This window comes from Hippopotamus amphibius, chromosome 17, assembly GCF_030028045.1.
Source record: "Hippopotamus amphibius kiboko isolate mHipAmp2 chromosome 17, mHipAmp2.hap2, whole genome shotgun sequence".
NCBI classification, from domain to species: domain Eukaryota; kingdom Metazoa; phylum Chordata; class Mammalia; order Artiodactyla; family Hippopotamidae; genus Hippopotamus; species Hippopotamus amphibius.
Window position 1 is genome coordinate 1,031,948 of NC_080202.1, and position 18,440 is coordinate 1,050,387.

The following is an 18,440-nucleotide window of genomic DNA, read 5'->3' on the forward strand; positions in this document are numbered from 1 at the left end:
CCTCCAAGCAGAAAAGGCCGGTTGCCTTGAAAACGCTCGATATTCAGGTTATCTCCCTTGACCCTGGGAGTAGGCCTGATTTCACATTATTTATGAAGAAACAGACCCCCAGGGACTGCGAGTGAAACAGACACAGCAGCACAGATGCCAGGACTCCTGGAAGGTGAGTTGCGTTCCAGGACCCTTCCATCTCCCCAAATGTAAACTGGTGGTGAACACACCTCCGTGGGCACAAGTGTGGTAGCAGTGGAAGCCGGGAGCCATGTCTGGGGACAGAGGGAGTCAGAGGACCCCCACCCCCCACCCCAGGCCAGGGCTCCACACTTGTCTGGAGCTCCCAGTTCCCAAAGGCTTTCACCTCCCATCTTCTCTAAACCTCGCAGAGCCCACAGATGGAGATGTCCTCCCCGCGGTCTGCCTGTCTCCCTGGGGTCACTGGAATTCACACCTCAGCCCTGCCGTGAACAGCGTGAGCCACGGAGCCAGGCGCTTTGCATGGCTTGTAGCCTGGCTTTGTCAGAGGTGGAGGAGAGCAGCAAGCTGGGGCTTAACGACACCCCTCTTGGCTGGAGCCTGGTGCATAAGAGGTGTTCAGTAAACGTGGGCCAAATCTGGGGAAGATGTGACACCCCCAGAGGACACAGGACTGAGCGGCTGTGGCATTCAAGGAGGACTTATGAGCAAGCAAACTTTGTGATTTCATTTTTACAGCAACCATCTTAAACCTGTTTTCAGGATCTAGAAACAGGCTCAGAGAGGTTAAGACATTTAAGCAAGGTCACACAGTTATGAACCTTGAATCTGAACACAGTGTGATTTCCGATGACCTGCTCGCTACTCCCAACTTTGTATTAAAAACATACATACAGGGGCTTCCCTGGTGGTGCAGTGGTTAAGAATCTGCCTGCCAATGCAGGGGACACGTGTTCGAGCCCTGGTCTGGGACGATCCCACATGCCGTGGAGCAACTAAACCTGTGTGCCACAATTACTGAGCCTGCGCTCTAGAGCCCACTCGCCACAACTACTGAAGCCTAGAGCCCGTGCTTCGCAACAAGAGAAGTCACCTCAGTAAGAACCCCGCACACTGCAATGAAGAGTAGCCCCTGCTGTCCGCAACTAGAGAAAGTCCACGCACAGCAACGAAGACCCAATGCAGCCAATAAGAAAATAAATAAATTTATATATATAAAAAAGGTTACCTAGAAACTTTAAAAAAAATACAGAAAAGTTGAAAGAATAATTCTTACACACACACACACACACACACACACACACACACACACACACACCCCAGGTTCAACAACTGTGAACATAATACCACATTTACTTCATGATTTCTCTGAGTGTGTGTGTGTGTGTGTGTGTGTGTGTGTGTGTGTGTCTACTTGAAAGTAAGGTATAGACAGTAGGCTCTTTCACCCGTGCTGTGGACTGAATGTCTGTGCCACCCCCTCTCCCAAATTCATATGTTGATGCCCTAACCCCCAGTGTGATGGTCTTTGGAGATGGGTATTTGGGAGGTTATTGGGGTCAGGTGAGGTCATAAGAGTGGTGTTTTCATAATGGGATCAGCGCCTTTGTAAGAAGAGTCACCAGAGAGCTGTCTCTCTGTCTCCCTTTCTCCCTGTGCACACTCCCCGAGCACAGGCCCCGTAAGGACGCGGCAAGAAGGCGGCGGTCTGTAAGGCAGGAATAGGACCCTCGCCAGAACCCAACCGTACTAGCACCCTGATGTCGGACTTGCAGCCTCCAGAACTGTGAGGAAATTAAATTCTTTTGTTTAAGACACCCAGTGTACGGTATTTTGTTATGGAAGCCTGAGCAGACCCCTAAATACTACCATGTGCGTGTGCCAAGAATAAAGAAAATCTCCTGCATAATCACACCCAAGAATATGAGCAATAACTCTGTAATATCTACTATTCTATCCAAAGTCACGTTTTCCCCAATTGTCCTAAGAGTGTCTTCTCATAACTGCTTTTTGAATTTTCAACCAGAATCCAGGCAAAGTCCACACATGATATTTAACATCTTTTAATCTAGAACAATCCTTCCCCCAGCCCCAGCCCCTCCACCTACATCACTGACAATTTTGAAGACAGGCCACTTGTCCTATAAGATGTACCACTTTCTAGATTTGTCTGATGGTTCCTCGGGTCTAAACTCAGACACAGTATTTTTTGGCAAGAATTCCACATAGGAGATGCTGTCTATACTGCGTCCTCTCAGGAAGCATCTGATGGCAGGTTGTAAGGCTAAGCTGGGGACCCGCGTTCAACCTCGACACCAAATGAGCCACTAGGCTTTCAGCCCACCACCGGAGGGTCCCTCTCGGTCTCCCAGGCCCCGCTCCTGCCCGTCTTCGCCTGGCCCCGCCCCCGCCGGCCTGGCCCCGCCCCCGTCCGACTCACTCTCCCCCCCCAGCCCGGCCCGCCCAGAGGGCGGAACCAATAGCGTCCGGCACTCCGCTCGACGTCGCCCGCCCGGACTCTGAATCCCGGCGCTCCGGGCGCACGGGGACGCCTTTGCCTGTGGGCTTCCGGCGCACGCTGAGCTGCCGCCGTCGACGGGCCGGAGGTCACGGAGCCGCTGCCGCCGCCGTCCGTCCCGCGTGTGCGCCCGGTTCAGCCGCCGCCATGGGGATCCTGGAGAAGATCTCCGAGATCGAGAAGGAGATCGCCCGCACGCAGAAGAACAAGGGTGAGGGCCGGCCTGGCGGGGCCTCTCCGGCCGGGGGGCGGCGGGCCCGGGCGGGGTCCCGAGGGAGCGGACCGGGGCCGGGCCAGGGGTGCGAGTAGAGAACCCCAGCTCTCGGAGCGAGCGTCCGACCCGCAGCGGCCGGGGCGGGGTTCGAACCCGGGTCTCCTGGCGGCTGGGCCTGGGGGGAGGTCCAGAAGGAGACCCCGCACACGTACAGCCTCGCCAGCCGCCCGGAGCCCCTCGGTGGGGTGGAGGCCGTCAGGACTTGAGTCTGGTGGACCTGGGGTGGGACGCCGGCTCACCTCGTACCTGCTGTGAAAGCTTGGGAAGTCACCTCCGTGTCCTCATCCGCAAACGGGGATGATGACCCCGTGTCCCGTCTTAGCTCGCAGCTGAGTTAAACCAGAGAGTCTCTGCAAAGCCCTGGACGCCTGGTGAGCACCCGGTGTTGAAGCAAATCCTGCAGTGTAGGTAGCACGTGATGAGGCATCCGATCTGGGCTCAGGTTGTAAGGGCTGCAGGAGCTCAGAGGAGAGGAGCGGTGAGGAGAGGAGAACGGTGACACCCAGGAAGGCTTCCAGGAGGAGGTGGGACTTGGGCTGGTTGAGGGGAGGGTATTCCAGGAGGGGGGTGCTGCTGAGGCAAAGGCGCGGGAGCTGGGGTGTTTGTGGGAGAGTGAGGAGGAGAGTCCAGACCGGTGGGGTAGTGGGAGATGTGACTGGCTGCAGTGGGCGAGGCCCGGAGCCTGACCAGCCCTGCTGTGGGGTTGCAGGGGCAGGAAGCAAGCCAGGGGTTGGCTCAGTGTCTGTCCTCCCATGGCTGCAAAGCTGGGGGACTTCCTTCACTCTCACTCCGTACACTCTTACGGAGCCCTTGCTAGGTGCCAGGCACTGCGGTTAAAGCCATGAAGAGCCGGCACATTCCTGCCTGCGTGGAGCTGACCTGTCAGTGGACAGTCTGTAAACCAGTAACTGAACACACTGATAATCTCAGCCAATGATAAACGCCGTGAAGACAAACCAGGGTGATGTAGCAAGCGTGTCGGGGTGGGGACTGGGCCTTCTCAGGTGGGATGATCAGAGAAGGCCACTGTGAGGTGGGGACATGTGAGCTCAGACCAGAATGAGAAGGAACCAGCTGTGCGAAGGCCTGGGGGAAGACTGTTCCTGGCAGAGGGCACAGCTGGTGCACATGCCCTGAGGCAGGAACGAACTTGGCTTGTTGAAGGATCTGGAGGTCTGGGGCTGGAGTGCGGGATGGAAAGGGAGATGGCCTGTCGTGTGGGGCTTGTAGGTCCTGGGAAGGAGTCTGGGTTCTGTCCTAAGGGCAGCGGAAGCTAGTGGAGGGTGTTAAGCAAAAAAGAAACGTAGTCTGACTTGTATTTTAAAAGCTCCCTCTGGCCCCTGTGGGGTATCACCCTTGGGCTCAAGGAGAGTAGCAGGGAGGCTCTAGATGCTGCCACTTCAGCGGTGGTCCAGGAGGGGACACAGAGGGGGTTAAGGATCGAGACCTAGTCCTTCCCTGCAGGGATGCGCAGAGTCTCCTGCCCTGGGGAGACCACGTGAACCTGACTTGCTGTGCCGTCCTTGACCGCTGCTCTCTGCCCTCAGTTCACTCATTCACTTGACAAGACCCTTCCTGAGCACCACACTGGAAGCTAGGGATCCTGCCCTTCTGCAGGGAGGGGCGCAAAGAAAGAAGATTCAGCCGTCCCTCGGGGGGTGTGTGTGGGGGGATTGGTTCCGGGACCCTCCACGGATCCCACAGTCCAAAGACGCCGGTGTCCCACGGCCAGCCCTATGTATCCGAGGTCCTGCATTCACGGATTCAGTCACCCGCGGACCGTGGGGCACTGTGGGGTCACTGAAAAGAATTCACATGTAAGTGGACCCGTGCGCTTGGAACCCACGTTGCTCCAGGATTGGCTGTGGTTTCAAATGATGCTGAGACCCGTGAAGACGGCAGACAGCACCACAGGCCGCGAGGGGCCTGGCGGGGTGCGGCTTCCTGCAGACGGCAGCAGCAGCTCGTACCGAGAGCTTGCTCTGTGCGGGCCGTTGTCCCCAGAGCTTTCTTTAATGACAGAGATCTGCTGAAGCAGCCTTCCCTGTTAGCACCCCTGTTTAGCAGGTTAAGAAACTGATGCACAAGGAAGTTAAGTAACTTTCCCAAAGTAACATGGCCGGTAACTTCAGGGCGGGATTCCCTACAGGCTCTTCATCTCCCCGTGACATTGCCCCTGAGGCTGGGTGGGGAGGCCTCTTTGAAGAGGTGACATTGAGCTGGGAAGGAGGCAGGCCTGGGAAGATGAGGCTGAAATGGGGTAGCAAGTGACTGCAAAAGCCGTGAGGCGAGGTCGGGCGGCTGGACTGCGAGAACGAGAGGGACGGTGGTGGAGAGAGAAGCGGCCGGGCCGGTCGCCTGGCACAGTGAGGTGGTGCGTGGCCGAGGTTCTGTACCCGTCCCCTGCCACCCTGAAATGCAGCTCCCCGTCAGTAGTGTCACTTCTGGACACAACAATTTGGAAAAGGAGCAGAAAAAGGGAAGGAGTTCATAATTAAAGTAGGGTTTATTTCAATGCGGGAATGTAGGGGCACAGCCGAGACACAGTGAAGTTAGAAGAAGCAGTGAGGGGGTTGTACCTCTGGGCGGAACCACGGGGCACGTGGCAGCCACCATGCGGACGCTGCAGGTATGTTGCGTTGGTGACTCGTCCCCTACCAGAGGCCCCCTGTGGGCAGCCTGGGACCCCAGGCGGGCGAGCCCTCCAGGTGGAGTCTCAGGCGCAGCGTGCCCGCCTTGTCTCAGCAGTGGTGCCACTCCTGGAAACGCCAGTGCCTGTCAACACTGTAAGGACGCGCCGTGTTTACATACGGAACAGAGGCTCTGGGCCCCGAGATCCCAGCCCAGGCTCCCTCTGTGGCTCTGCGACACGGGACGGTTCTTGGCTCTGCTGGACTGACGTATACCTTGCGGGGCTTCCCTGGCCCCCGCCTGATAAGTGCCCATGAGGACGTCACCAGCCCAGCGACACCGGAAGACACCCGCAGGAGTGGTGCCGCCGGCTGAGAACCACTGACACTGCGGTGTGGGGTCTCAGGCGGAGACAAGCTTTGTGCTAAGGGAGGTGGTGAGCCACGGGGCGCGTCAAGCGGCGTGAGAGCCTTTCCTCTCCTGACCTCTGCGGCAGCGTTGCTGTCCGGCTCCGAGGCTCCCTCCAGCATCCACCCCCGCCCACTCACGCGCCGGCGTGCGTTGTGTCTTGCAGCCACGGAGTACCACCTGGGGCTGCTGAAAGCCAAGCTCGCCAAGTACCGGGCCCAGCTGCTGGAGCCGTCCAAGTCGTCCTCCAAAGGCGAGGGCTTTGACGTCATGAAGTCGGGCGATGCCCGTGTGGCACTGATCGGCTTTCCCTCTGTGGGTAAGGTCAGTGCTGGCAGCGAGGGCCTCGGGAGTGGGGGCGGCTCCCTCACGCGCAGACGTGCACCGCGTGGGCACCGCGTGCCGGCTCGCTCTGCCCCTGCTCGCTCGGTCCCCGAGCTCGGGGAGGGGAGGGAAGGGCTGCCCACGGAGCGAGGCAGCTGCCCGCCTGCAGGCGTGTGGCAGAGCCCCGAGGAGCGGAGGCCACCGGGGAGGGAGGTGGCGGGGGCCCCGAGCTGACTGGGTGCGGCCCCCGGGCAGCTGGCAAGCACGGCCAGGCTTCGATTCCCCGGGGAATGCTGTGGGCTCGTTCGTTTTAGCCTTTTCTTTCGATCTTACTTTCCAACCTGCAGGGCCTTCTCTCCCGGCTGAGAAGCCCAGGCCGAGAGGAGCCCCTCTAGGGACTGAGGGCTGTGCCCTTGGGGTCTGTACCCTGTTGGGAATCCAGGCTCTCTGAGCACGGGAGGGCCCAGGCCGCCCTCCTGCAGGGGCCAGACGGGTTCAGGCGTATCCCCCAGGTTGGCCTCTGGCAACCTTGGCTCTCAGAGCTGCCCGTCTGTCCACACCTGTCTACCCCAGCAGGTTTTTATCTTTCCTCAAGTTTCCCAGAGGCCCCCTGGGCAGAGGCTTTGTGATCTTTCATGAGCTCTGTTCTGGGTTCTGGGGGCCTGAGGGCGTGTGGGGGTGCTGGGCCGGGCTGGGCCGCCTTCCTGGTGCTGCCACTGCTTTGCTGGCCTCTGGGCCACGGCCTCCGTCGCTGTCGTCACCGCGCTTCCCTGCTTTGTCACTTCCTTCCTAAGGCCGGGACCGGGACAAGGTCCAGGGTCCCCAGCAGAAGCAGGACCGAAGGCCGGGTCTCTCGGCCCCGGTCACACGCGGCCAGCTCCCCCCGTGGACCAGCGCACGGGGCCCCGTCTGGATCCGTCCCCACTCACCCTTCCTCCCTCGCAGCCCTGAGCCACCGGCCGGCTCTGTCTCAGGCCGGAGGGTCCCCACGTCCTTGCCCTCCCGGGAGCAGCAGCTTTGTGCCGTGGGGCCATCACCTGCTTCACGTTCTCTGGGCCCAGGGGGGTCTGGGGGGTTCGTGGAGCTGGGGATGGGCCCTGATGTGGTGGGAGAACCGCCTCAGGAACCAGGTCCCTGTGTCTACCCGAGATAGGCCCGAGGCCTCGGGCACGGGGGGGCCTCTGCTCTTGACCCCCCCGGGCGGGGCCAAAGGTGACTTTTCCAGCTGTTCTCATCACACCACCTCCAGGGCAATGGGGTGGGTTCCCTGCGTCGCAGGCCCCCAGCGCGTGGGCTTCTCTGGGAGGTGGGGCGAGACTCCCGCGGCAACCACCTCCTTTCTCCAGTCCACCTTCCTGAGCCTGATGACCTCCACGGCCAGCGAGGCTGCGTCCTATGAGTTCACGACCCTGACCTGCATCCCTGGGGTCATCGAGGTGAGGCGGGGTTGCCGGGTCCCAGGAGGAAGGGGAGCTTGTGTGTGTGTGCCCTGTGGGGAGGCTCCTGGCTGAGCGGCTCTGCCCTCAAGCACGGACGCCTCTGGGGACCAGGGCTGCCGGGACCCCAGAGACGCCCGTCTGGCCAGCATGCCCCTCTCCCCGGTACCCTGTGTGTTCTGTGCCGCTGTGGCTCAGCTCACCTGTGACTGGCTGGCCGCATCCTTCTGTTCCCCGTGAAGCCTCGGCGCCCTGGGCAGCCGGTCCTGTGGCCTTGGGCCTCCCACCGCGAGGTGGTTTCTTTGTGAAGAGCCGTTACCATCGGCAGTGGCTGTTGTGGGCCTGTAAGAGCTCAAGGCTCTCCCAGGCGGCCCCTCAGCTCTCAGGATGTGGTCTGCGCCGGCTGGGGTGGTGTCGAGGCTCAGGCTTGGCCCCGGAGGCGGAGCCGCGTTGAGCCGGGCCCCGCCCCTCCCGCCCACCCCGCCCCACCTCCTCTCCTGCATCCTAGTACAAAGGCGCCAACATCCAGCTGCTGGACCTTCCTGGAATCATCGAAGGCGCAGCACAAGGTGGGAGGCGGCAGTGGGAGGTGGGGGCAGGGTGGAGCGCAGGCCTCGCCGTGGGCGGGTGGTGGGAGGGGTGGGCTCGCAACCCCTCCCAGTGCCCAGCGCTCTGTTCCTGGGGGACTCTGGCCTCAGAGCTGAGGAGACCAAGGCCCAGGAGGTTAGTGACTTGTCCAGGGTCACACAGCTCAGCAGGCGGCCTTGGTCCCCACGTCAGCTTTGGGGGGACCCCGCCAGGCTCAGACCACGCTCCTGGTCCCGGAGCCCCGTCCTCTGTTTCCCGAGATGGGACGTGCCGTGGCTTTGGTGGCAGGCGGCGGCCCGGCTGGGGTCACGGCTCGCCAGGTGCCGGCTCGATGCCGTGAGCTCACTTAGTCCCCCGAGCCCCTTGTGACGGAGGGAGCGTCGCCGGTTCCTTCCCACGGCCGGGAGGAGCCGCGGGGTCGGGCGGCTGCAGCATCTGCCCTGGACGACCGTGCGCCTGTGCGTGCGGGACTGGACTTGGAGCCTCCTCCTGGGGTCCCAGGCTGTCTGCCCTCTGCACCTCCCATGCCCACCGCCCTTACCGGGGCGGATTGGGGCGGGCAGTGATGCTGGTTTCCCCTGGGAACCTGCCCCCCAGCCAGCACGAGGGAGCCTGGCCACCGTGGGGGACGCGCGCCCACTGGAGTCAGAAGGCGCCCGGAGACCCCCGTCCTGTGCTGCACGCTCAGGCCCCCCGCGGCTGTGTGGCCCTGGCCTGGTGCCTGCCTTCTCTGGTTGTCTGGCAGGGTGCGGCCGTGGCGGCAGCTCCCACAGCCCCGCGTCCTATGCTGCCTGCCCCTCCCTTCTGCAGCCCTTGTCCCGGGAGGGGCAGGCACGGCACGTCCTGGAAGCACAGAGCTCTGTGGGCTTGGGCACGTGGTTGCGTGTCTGCGCCAGGCCTGGGTGTTCCCGTGTCTGGAGTGGGCGGGTGACCCTGACGGCCCGGATGTGTGCCGAGTGGGCAGGTGGTGGAGGAGCGCCCAGCCCGGGGCCCACTGGGTGGGGTGGGGGCGCAGGGGGGGCTTCTCCGCAGGTGCTGGTGTCGGGTTTCCTCCTAAGACATGTTTCCATGAGTAAGACAGGGCTCAAGAGAAGCACCAGCCTGGGGGTGGCACGTGGCAGAGCCCACGTGGGTCTCTAAGGGACAGGAGTGGGCGCCATGGGCTGGGGGCATCCCGCAGTCCTGCCCGGGCCACTGTGTAACCGCGTCCTTTGCTCCTGACCAGGGAAAGGCCGCGGGCGGCAGGTGATCGCCGTGGCGCGCACGGCCGACGTTGTCGTCATGATGCTGGATGCCACCAAGGGGGAGGTGCAGAGGTCCGCAGCGGGGGCAGGGCGGGCTGGCGCCCGGAGGGGCCCTGGCGGGAGGGCGGGACCCTGTGGCTGCAGCTCGTGTGTCCCCGAGCTCATGGGTGGTCTGAGGGGCGCTTGGTGCTCTGACGCGTGGAAGCCATGGCGGGACTTCATGGCTACACCCCGTGCCGGTGGCGTCGGGCGGCCTCCCCGAGAGGCCTGTGTCTGGAGGAGGGGGCCGTGCTGTGCCGTCCTGGCTCCGGCTCCTGCCTGCGGGGGCCTGGGTGCCCCAGTGCTGCCCGGGACCCGCCAGGAGCCCAGCGCCCCACGCAGAGCCTGCAGCTGAGCGCACAGCACGCCTGTCGCTCGCGTCGGCCGCACACTGGGCAGTCTCCCCTCGGGCGGCCAGAGGGTCCAGGCCTCCTCTTGGCATCTTTGGTTGCTGGGAGGGGACGTCCGGGGGCTCGCGGCGGGTGGAGGAGGGCTGGCCGTGGAGCATGGAGGCTGTGTAGCCTGCCACGGACCCCTGTGACGGCCACGGGGGCTCCGCCAGGTCTCTGCTGGAGAAGGAGCTGGAGTCGGTCGGCATCCGCCTCAACAAGCACAAGCCCAACATCTACTTCAGGGTGAGGCCCGCGCCTGACACGGCCAGGGGGTGGGATCGGCCAAGACGGGGTGGGCGGCGGGCCTGCAGCTGCGTCTCTCCTCCAGCCCAAGAAAGGAGGAGGCATCTCCTTTAACTCGACGGTCACGCTGACCCAGTGCTCGGAGAAGCTGGTGCAGTTGATCTTGCACGAGTACAGCATCCTCCCTGGAGGGCGAGGGGCCCGGGGACGCAGGCCGCCCGCACCACCCGGCTCTGTCCACGTCGCAGGGAGGCTGCAGCGGCTCGCGTGGCACTCCGTGCCCTCTGCCGCGTGCTCCGCGAGCCCCGGGCTGGCTGGGCCACCGCCGTGCAGAGGCTGGTCGCAGCCGGAGGGAGGGCAGGTGGCGGGGGGTGAGGGCCGGGGGAGGCCTTGGGGGGGCCCGGGACCCGTGTGCACCCCTGAAGTGCCGGGGGGCGGGTGAGTCCAGGCCTGGGGGCAGAGTGGGGGGCGGGGGGCGGGGGCAGGGCGCCCCGGGGAGAGCGCTGCGTGTCTGCGTTGTCGGAGAGCGCGCTCAGCCCAGCGCTCCAGGCTCCGGAGCAGGGGCTGCCTTGGGGATTCTGGCAAGTACGTTGTTTTTTCTCATCTAACAGCGAAGATTTAAAGTATTGGTTGAAACCCTTACATGTTGCGCTTCCTTGAGGAAAAATGAGGGCGCTCCCCAGACTTTAAAACCATGTCAGACCACGAAATCAGATACGCTCAAGGTCCCTTTGGGCAGCGAAGCTCCCGGTTGGCTGTCTGGGGCGCTCCTGGTGGGGTGGGGGGGCGAGGGGCTGCTGGCTCACAGGTTGCCCTTAACCCGAGCCCCTCAGAGATCTTCAACGCAGAGGTGCTCTTCCGAGAAGACTGCTCCCCGGACGAGTTCATAGACGTGATCGTGGGCAACCGCGTGTACATGCCCTGCTTGTATGTAAGTGGCGCCCACCGTGGGGTGGCCTGTGGGAGGGGAGAGCCTTACCCCGGGGGCTGCTGGAGTCCCGCAGGGGCGTCAGGCTTGACCCCGGAGTGCCAGTGCAGCCTCCCGGGGGCCGGGGCCTCCGGCACCTGCAGCCTCCCCGTGCCCGCTGCAGCGCGTGGGCCCTGTTCCCGCACCGCTTTGTTCCTCCTTCCTCAGCATCGCCTCCACCTTCCACCCCCAGGTTTATAACAAAATCGACCAGATCTCGATGGAGGAAGTGGACCGCCTGGCCCGGAAACCCGACAGCGTGGTCATCAGGTGAGGCTGGTGGCCGCCCTCCTGAGTGGGCGTCCGTCCGTCAGGCCTCCACGCAGCCCGGGGCAGAGGAGGCCGTCCCGTAGCCGCTGTCGACCTTGGCCGGGTCCCACCCCGACCTGCCTGGGGATGGGGTGAGCGCCTCTTGAGCTGGTCAAGAAAACAGAAGGACTTCATTCACCAGGGTCCGGGGTGAACGTGGTTGGGCTTCATGGCTTAGCAATTAAGCGCAGACTCCAGACAGACCCAGGCTGTAGCCCGCTGCTCCTGCGGCCCTGGAAGATGTGGCTCTGTCACCTCTGCCGGGAGGAAAAGGGACGGACGTCCTCCTGTGGGGGCTTCCCTGGGGGCTGGGTTCTGGGGGGCTGCCTGTGCCCTGGCCCAGCCTCGCTGCGGGCGGCTCTGTCGGGGCGGCCGGGCTCTGCGCCCGCCCTGCGGACTTCCCGGCTCCACCTGGCGCTCTGCAGTGTCACGGCGAGGCTTGGTGTTTGGGGAGCAAGACCTTGGGGACTGGGGGGGGGGGGGTCCCGGGCCCACGCAAGGACCACTTCCTGAGCATCCCTCGTGGCTGCGAAGTGCAGCAGAGAGCGGGCGTCCCTCCCACAGGTCGGCTCCCCTCCGGCTGCTGCGTCTGGGCCCCGTCTCCAGGGGCCCGCAGGCCACCCTGCACCTGCTCACTGGCATCTCAGCGGAGGGTGGGTCCCGGCTCAGGCTCTGCACTGCGGTCCTCTGCCTCCGGCCCTCACGGGTGCCTCGTGCCCTCCACAGAGCCCCGGAGAGACGGTGGGCTCTGCCGGCTGTGAGCGTGGTGGTGGTGGTGAGAGGTGCCGGCAGCTGCCCGGCCTGCGGCTGTGCTGCCCACGGGTGCCCGCTGGGCGGCACGAGCCTGGGTGCTGGAAGCCCCGGGGCCGCGCCGACCAGCCCCCTTCCTCCCCGCAGCTGTGGCATGAGGTTGAACCTGGACTACCTGCTGGAGATGCTCTGGGAGTACCTGGCCCTGACCTGCATCTACACCAAGAAGAGAGGCCGTGAGTGGGGGGCGTGTGGCCTGAGAGGCAGCCAGGCCTCCCCCTCCCTGGGGCGGCCCGCTCTGCGTGCAGCGCCCCGGCCCAGCCCCATCTCAGAGCCGGCACCGCCCTCTGCCCCAGGCTGTCAGAGGCCTCAGCCTGGCTCTTGTGGCCAAGAATGCCGCGTTCTGGGGCTGCGGGTCTTGAGGGGCCCTGGGGGCTGGGATAGACACACAGGGGCTGTCCCCGTGCCCGTCCCCGTGCACACACCTTATACCCCGGGGCCTAGCAGCTGAGCGCGGGCCGTCTGTGTCGACCTTGGCCACGTCAGCAGAGGGAGAGGCTGCCGGCCAGAGCCGGTCCAGCCCAGGTCCCCCTGCGGGTCCCCTCGGCCAGGGCTCTCGTGGCTGCTGGGCTTGCAGGGGTTTGCACCCTGGACTGGGGTGTGTTTGGATTTTCTGTGTTGCGTCAAGGCTGTAGAAGCCGCTGGGGGCTCTTAGCGAGGATGTGCCGGGGACTAGGGGGAGGTCAGGCCAAGGCTGGAGACTGGAAGGGCCTCCGCTTCCTGCGGGGAGGAGGCGCGTGGCAGCGCGCCCTGACTCTGCTGACAGCCCCCCCCACCTGTGCAGAGAGGCCGGACTTCACGGACGCCATCATCCTCCGGAAGGGGGCCTCTGTGGAGCACGTGGTGAGTGGGAGCTGCGCGGGCTGCGGTGGGGGGAGCTCTGCCCGTCACCCCTGGGGGTCTTGCCCGACGTCCGCCCGGCCCGCGGCTGACCCTCGGCCACGTGTCCCGCCACCTGGCTGTCGTCAGGGGGCAGCGTGGAACGGCTTCCAGTGGATAAGGCACTCGGCCCACCGCCTGGTGCAGGGAAGATGCCGGGAAGCGGGGGTCACCGTCCTGTTGCACCAGGGCTGCGGGGTCCTCAGGCCGTTCAGGTGTTCAGCTGGGAGCGCTGCCGCGTGGGGCACGTCCGGGTGGTTCATTCCAAGTCGTGTCTCCCCCATGCGAGCCCGTGCAGCCCCCGTGCAGCCCTCTCCGCCGTGCAGCCCTGCTGCCCGCCAGCCCCCCCACCCCACCCCCAGGGTGGCTGAGCGCCTCCTGCACCCAGCACGCCCGTGAGCATCAGGGCCAGAGTGGCCCCGGTTCCCGCCAGAACTGGGTCCTTTGGGGTCAACAGATGCCAGGCACCAATCCCAGAGCTGAACAGCCCCACACAGCCGGGAGTGCGGGGGTGCCTGCCTGGGCCGGTCCCCCACCGGCTGCCCTGCACCTCCCGTGGTGTGTGCCACGGTCCTCTCAGGACAGGGAGAGAGGCCAGGAGCAGGAGGGTGTTCCAAGCAGTGGGGTGGCAGGTGCAAAGGCCCAGAGGCAGGCGTGAACGTGGGCTGTTGGCTGCTGGCTGGCATGGAGGGTCGTAGGGTCGAAGGCAGCAGGTACTAGACTCGGTGGGGGAGGGCCTGTGGCCTGGCGCCCACATACTAACATTTGGGGTAACCCCATCAGGGGGTAACAGCCCTCGGGGCCTTTGTGACCCGCCCGGCCCCGGCCCACCCTCAGCAGAGCTGGCGGGGGCCTCGCCTGCACAGGGTCGTGGGCCCCAAGCCCCAGGGGCGGCAAGAGCCTTGCAGGGCCTTCACGTCGGGGAGAGAGGCACTGTGGGCTTCAGGGGTCTCCCATCCGCGAACAGCATGGAGAGGGCGACCTTCCGTCCACCCTCATGGCTACAGAGAAACACTTCTCTGCAGGGAGAGCTGTGAGCAGGCTCGGTGGGAACCAGCCCCTGCTGACCTTGGTGTCAGGGATGCCAGGGCGCGGGGGACCTGTGGCAAACTGGAGGCCCCCAGGTCGCGCAGGAAGACCCTGTGGCTCTGTGAGCTCGGCAGGCGGGTCTAGTCTTGTTGTCCCGGTGGGGGGGGGGGGGGGGCGGGGGGAAGCTGAGTAAAAGGTCAAACGTTCACAGGCCGGAGCTGACCTGGGCCGTCAGATTCACCCTCTGGTCTAGAAAACAGCGCGTCGGGACAGGCATGTGGGCGTCTGTGCGCATCCCTGCCAGCAGCGCCCTCTGCCGTGGCCGCACAGCCTCGGTCACCCAGAGGAGGCCCAGAGCAGGGTGGCCCCCCAGAAACATCCCTGTGGACTTGGCGTCTCTGCCCAGGGCCCGTGAGGCTGTGGGCGCGCAGAGAAGAGGCGACAGCGTGCTGTCCTCGCCCGCACACGCCTGCCCAGCGCCGTGTAGCTGGGGGCCACGTTCTCGGGGCAAGGGCTGGCTGCCCCCTCCCCCGTTCTCCTCCTCCTGGCCTCCTGCCAGCGCTGGGTTCCGTGGCCTTCATCCCTACCTGGGCGCGCTACAGGATGTGGCCGCCCTGGGTGGGGGATGACGCGTCACGTGGGAGGTTCCGGGTCGTGAGGGCGGGAGTGAGAGGCAGGCCTGGGTGGCGACCCTGACACCCGCCCTGCCGGGACCCAGGTCCTCCAGCGCCTGCAGCCCCACAGCCCACTGGGGGCCTGGAGGTGGGACGTGGGCGCGCCGGAGCTCACTGCCCACTCTCCCCCAGTGCCACCGCATCCACCGCTCGCTCGCCAGCCAGTTCAAGTACGCGCTAGTGTGGGTGAGTCTCGGGCGGGGCAGGCCCTGGGGTCTGGCGGGAGCCCTGTCCTTCCCATGGGGCTGGGTGGGGTCAGCCCTGCGCCGTGGGGCCCGCGGCCTGTGCGCTGACCCGGACCGCACACGAGCCTCCTGCAGTGGGATGGGGAGTCCCACATCAGAGGCCACGGGGGTGCCGGTGCCGGGACCCCCCCGTACGGGCATGCTGCCCTCCTCCAGTGACGCTCCGTTGGCCTCGGCCGGGGCGGGTACAGAGGCTGACGTGGCCCCTGCACCGCTGTCCACACAGGGCACCAGCACCAAGTACAGCCCACAGCGGGTGGGCCTGACGCACGCCCTGGAGCACGAGGACGTCATCCAGATCGTGAAGAAGTAGCGCCCGCCCCCGCCCCCAGCGGGACTCGCCGGAGCCCAGGCGTGGGCTCACACCTCTGCCGCTTCTAGACACTTCTCCAGTGGGCAGGTGGTGGGGCGTGTGTGGGGCCGAAGGACAAGGCTGGGGCTGGGCTGGGCTGGGCTGGTGGCGTTTCCTGTGAGACGGGCCCCCGGAAGGGGTCCTGCGTTTGGATCCCTGGGCCTGTGCCACCGCGCCCCCTGCCCCTCCAGCGCAGAGGAAGCAAGCTGCTCGCCTGCCCCCAGCCGGGGCCTGGTGCAGAGGGCTGGCTCAGGGCAGGCAGGGAGCCAGGCCTGCCTGGGTCCCTGGAGGCCCCTTGGCTTCTGCCAGCTTCTCTGGTTCTCAGGGCGGGGCCGCCCAGGACAGAAGCCCCATCCACCCCTCCGCAGGGCAGCCCCAGAGCTCTGGGGCTTTCAGAGGCGCAGCTCACACCCACCACAGCCTGACCAGTCCAGGAAGACCACCCCTCCCAGGGCAGTCCCTGCCTAGCACAGAGCCCAGGACCCAGCCTGGGGCAGGGAGTTTGCCGTCTGGGCTCTGCATTTTCTAAATCCCCCCCCCCCCCCCCCCCCCAAAAAAAAAAAAATCTGAGCTCTCCTTCCTGAAATAAAAGTTGAAAACAGTTCTTGTCCACTGAGGACAATTTTGTTGAGTTTGCTGAACTTGGTTGCCAGGTTGGGGCAGAGGGCAGCAGGGAGCAGGGGAGGCCTGGGCCTCGGGGTGGATGGGCCTCTGTGGGGGTCTGCCCTGGGCGTTGGCCGGGACCGGCTGCCAAGGTGGGCTGCATCCCCAGGAGGCTCCCCGGTGAGGGCGGGTACACCTCCTGTGGCCGCTGAAGGCAGGGTGGAGGGGCCCCAGCCTGCACCCAGGAGTGGCAGCTGGGGTCGCCGAGCCCCTCCAGCGTGCGGGGGGCCCTGTGCTCCAGGCACAGCGACTCGCCCTCGGCCACACGGTCACGAGCGCAGAGCTGGGACCGGGACCCCGGCCTGAGGCTGTGGAGCCGACAGCAGGGCTTCCTCCTGGCGGGGCAGCCTTTGGGGTGACGGTCGCAGCCTTGGGAGGCGCTGGGCCGGCAGGTGGGGGTAGAGCCCCCAGGGGTCTGGGGCGGGCCCGCTGCCCGGCTCTCCCAGCTGTTCTCGGCTCCTCTGTCAGCTGCTCAGACTCCTTTCCGGTGACAAACCAGGAATAATAGACATTGTTAAAAATGCATGGGGCCCCAGGCGGGCAGCGTGGGGGGCTGGGCGTCCCTCCCACGACACAGCTTCTCCAGGGCCCGGCCGCAGGACCCCACCGGGAGGCATGCGGGCAGGGAGCAGGCCACAGGGCCCAGGTAAGGTGGCCTGCCCTGGACCCCTGGGGTAACCCACGAGCCCCCAGGGTGCAGGGGCGGGGTGGGGGGGGCCGTGGCCGAGCTGGGGCCTTGCCGCCAGCTCACCGCGAGGTCTGTGCCGGCCTTGGTTTCTTCACCAAGGTCCTCCTCCCTGCGACGGTGGGCTGCGTACCTGGCCCCTCCCCCGCCGCGAGGCCTGGCCGTGGGGTCCCACGGGGACCTGGGTGATGGCCACCGTGCTTCCTGCCTCACAGGTTCGCAGGGCGTCAGATCCAGGCTTGTTCCGTCCCCCAGCGGCTGGGGAAGGATGGAGATGAGGCCAGAGATCTGGGCGTCCTTGGCCAGTGTGGGCTCTGGGGGCAGTTCTGAGGCTCTGGGCACTGGGTGCCCACGTCCCTGCCCGTGGGTGGGCTTGTTTCCGGGGCATCTGCGTCTCCGCTGGGTCCCTGCCTCCTGGATCCACGGTCAGCATGATCACGCTGCTCTGCAGCCTGCGCAAGGCAAGGTCCGCACGTACCGGCGTCTCACAGCGCCTTGTGCTGGGGGTGGGGGGGCGTGTCCCCCAGGCTGGAGAAGCCCCGCAGCACCTCCCAAAGGCCCCTGCCGCACACCACCAGGTGTCCCCCGATGGCTGGGCTCTGCCTGGATGATCCGAGGGCCCTGTGGCTCAGACGGCTGCCTGTCTCTGTGGAGGTCAGCAGTACCCAGCCCTCCCTCCGGCCTGGCCCCAGGCTGCCGGGCTGCACTCCCAGGGGGCCCGGCCCAGCTTTATGAAACTCGGGTGCCAAGGGGTTCAGGACACAGATGTCCATCCACGTCCCCGCATTTGTCCCCGCGTCCCTTCCTCCCCAGCTTAGACTCTCCATCTCCTCACCTCAGGAACCTCCTTTGGCAAAAATCCCTAAGCCTCAGTTCTCAAAACCCTGCCCGCTTGCCCCGGGAGCGCTGCAGGGGGCTTCCACCACCCAGGGCGGGAGGCTCCCTGCAGCCCTGACAGCCTGTGCACTGGCCCTGCCCCCGCACGCCCCGGCTCCTCTCTGCACCCGCCCGGCCCTGCACACCGGGGAGGCTGCCGCTAGGCCTTCCCTCCCCACGTGCTCCCTCCGGGGTCTGTCCTGAGGATGTGCCCGCGGTCTGCGTGAGCCGGCTGGGGCCGCTGTGACACAGTACCCAGGCTGGTGGCCTAAAGAACAGGTGTCATGTTCTCACGGCTCTGGAGGCTGGAAGTCAGAGACGGAGGCGTCCAGGGGCGTCACTCCTTAGTGCGCAGACGGCCACCTTCTCGCCGCGCCTGCCCCTCTGAAAACACACTCCCCGGACACAGCATTCCCTGTGGCCAGCCCACCCCCACCCCCCGCCCCGGTCATGGCCTGGCGTCCCACGTCCGCCCTCTGCCCTCAGCCTCCCCAACGTGCCGCCAGGACAGCTCCCGCGGAGGCCAGGTGCCACCCGCTGGGAAGCCGCGATGCTTCTAACCTCGTTCCCCTGGGCGAGCGCAGCCCCGCTGGCAGCAGCCCCTCCTGCCTCCTTGGCACACAGTCCTTAAGGCCGGAGTTGAGGCCCCTTTCTCACTCTGTCCCTCTCCCAGACAGCCGCGCCCATCACCCCCCACCTGTCTCACCCGACCTGCCGGGCTCAACCGCCTCCCCGGCTCCACCTGGACTGCTACGGTCGCTCCAAGCCCTCCGAGGCCCAGACCAGACCTGTCATCTTCCCACACCTCCCACCTGGCCTCGGCCCGGACCAGCCCCGAAGGCCCCGCGCACCCTCTCTGGAGGCTGACCTTGACCCCACTT

At 65.4% G+C, this 18,440-nt stretch overlaps 1 protein-coding gene across 7 annotated transcripts; it reads left to right on the forward strand.

Annotated features, from left to right (window-relative positions):
- Positions 1-2,539: 2,539 nt before the first annotated feature.
- Positions 2,540-15,939, forward strand: DRG2 (developmentally regulated GTP binding protein 2). Of its 7 annotated transcripts, none has more exons than XM_057716234.1 (13): positions 2,540-2,702; positions 5,971-6,128; positions 6,923-7,564; positions 8,073-8,133; positions 9,378-9,468; positions 9,998-10,070; positions 10,156-10,246; positions 10,904-11,001; positions 11,231-11,307; positions 12,244-12,332; positions 12,941-12,999; positions 14,783-14,924; positions 15,210-15,939. In XM_057716234.1, exons 1-13 carry the CDS (start codon positions 2,639-2,641, stop codon positions 15,362-15,364), a joined length of 1,800 nt encoding a protein of 599 aa, XP_057572217.1. In that variant the 5' UTR covers positions 2,540-2,638; the 3' UTR covers positions 15,365-15,939. The 7 variants fall into 7 exon arrangements, 6 of the variants coding, with proteins under 6 accessions (XP_057572217.1, XP_057572218.1, XP_057572219.1 ...); XM_057716235.1 differs by having other exon boundaries at positions 14,871-14,924; XM_057716236.1 differs by having other exon boundaries at positions 7,475-7,564.
- The last annotated feature ends 2,501 nt before the right edge of the window (positions 15,940-18,440 follow it).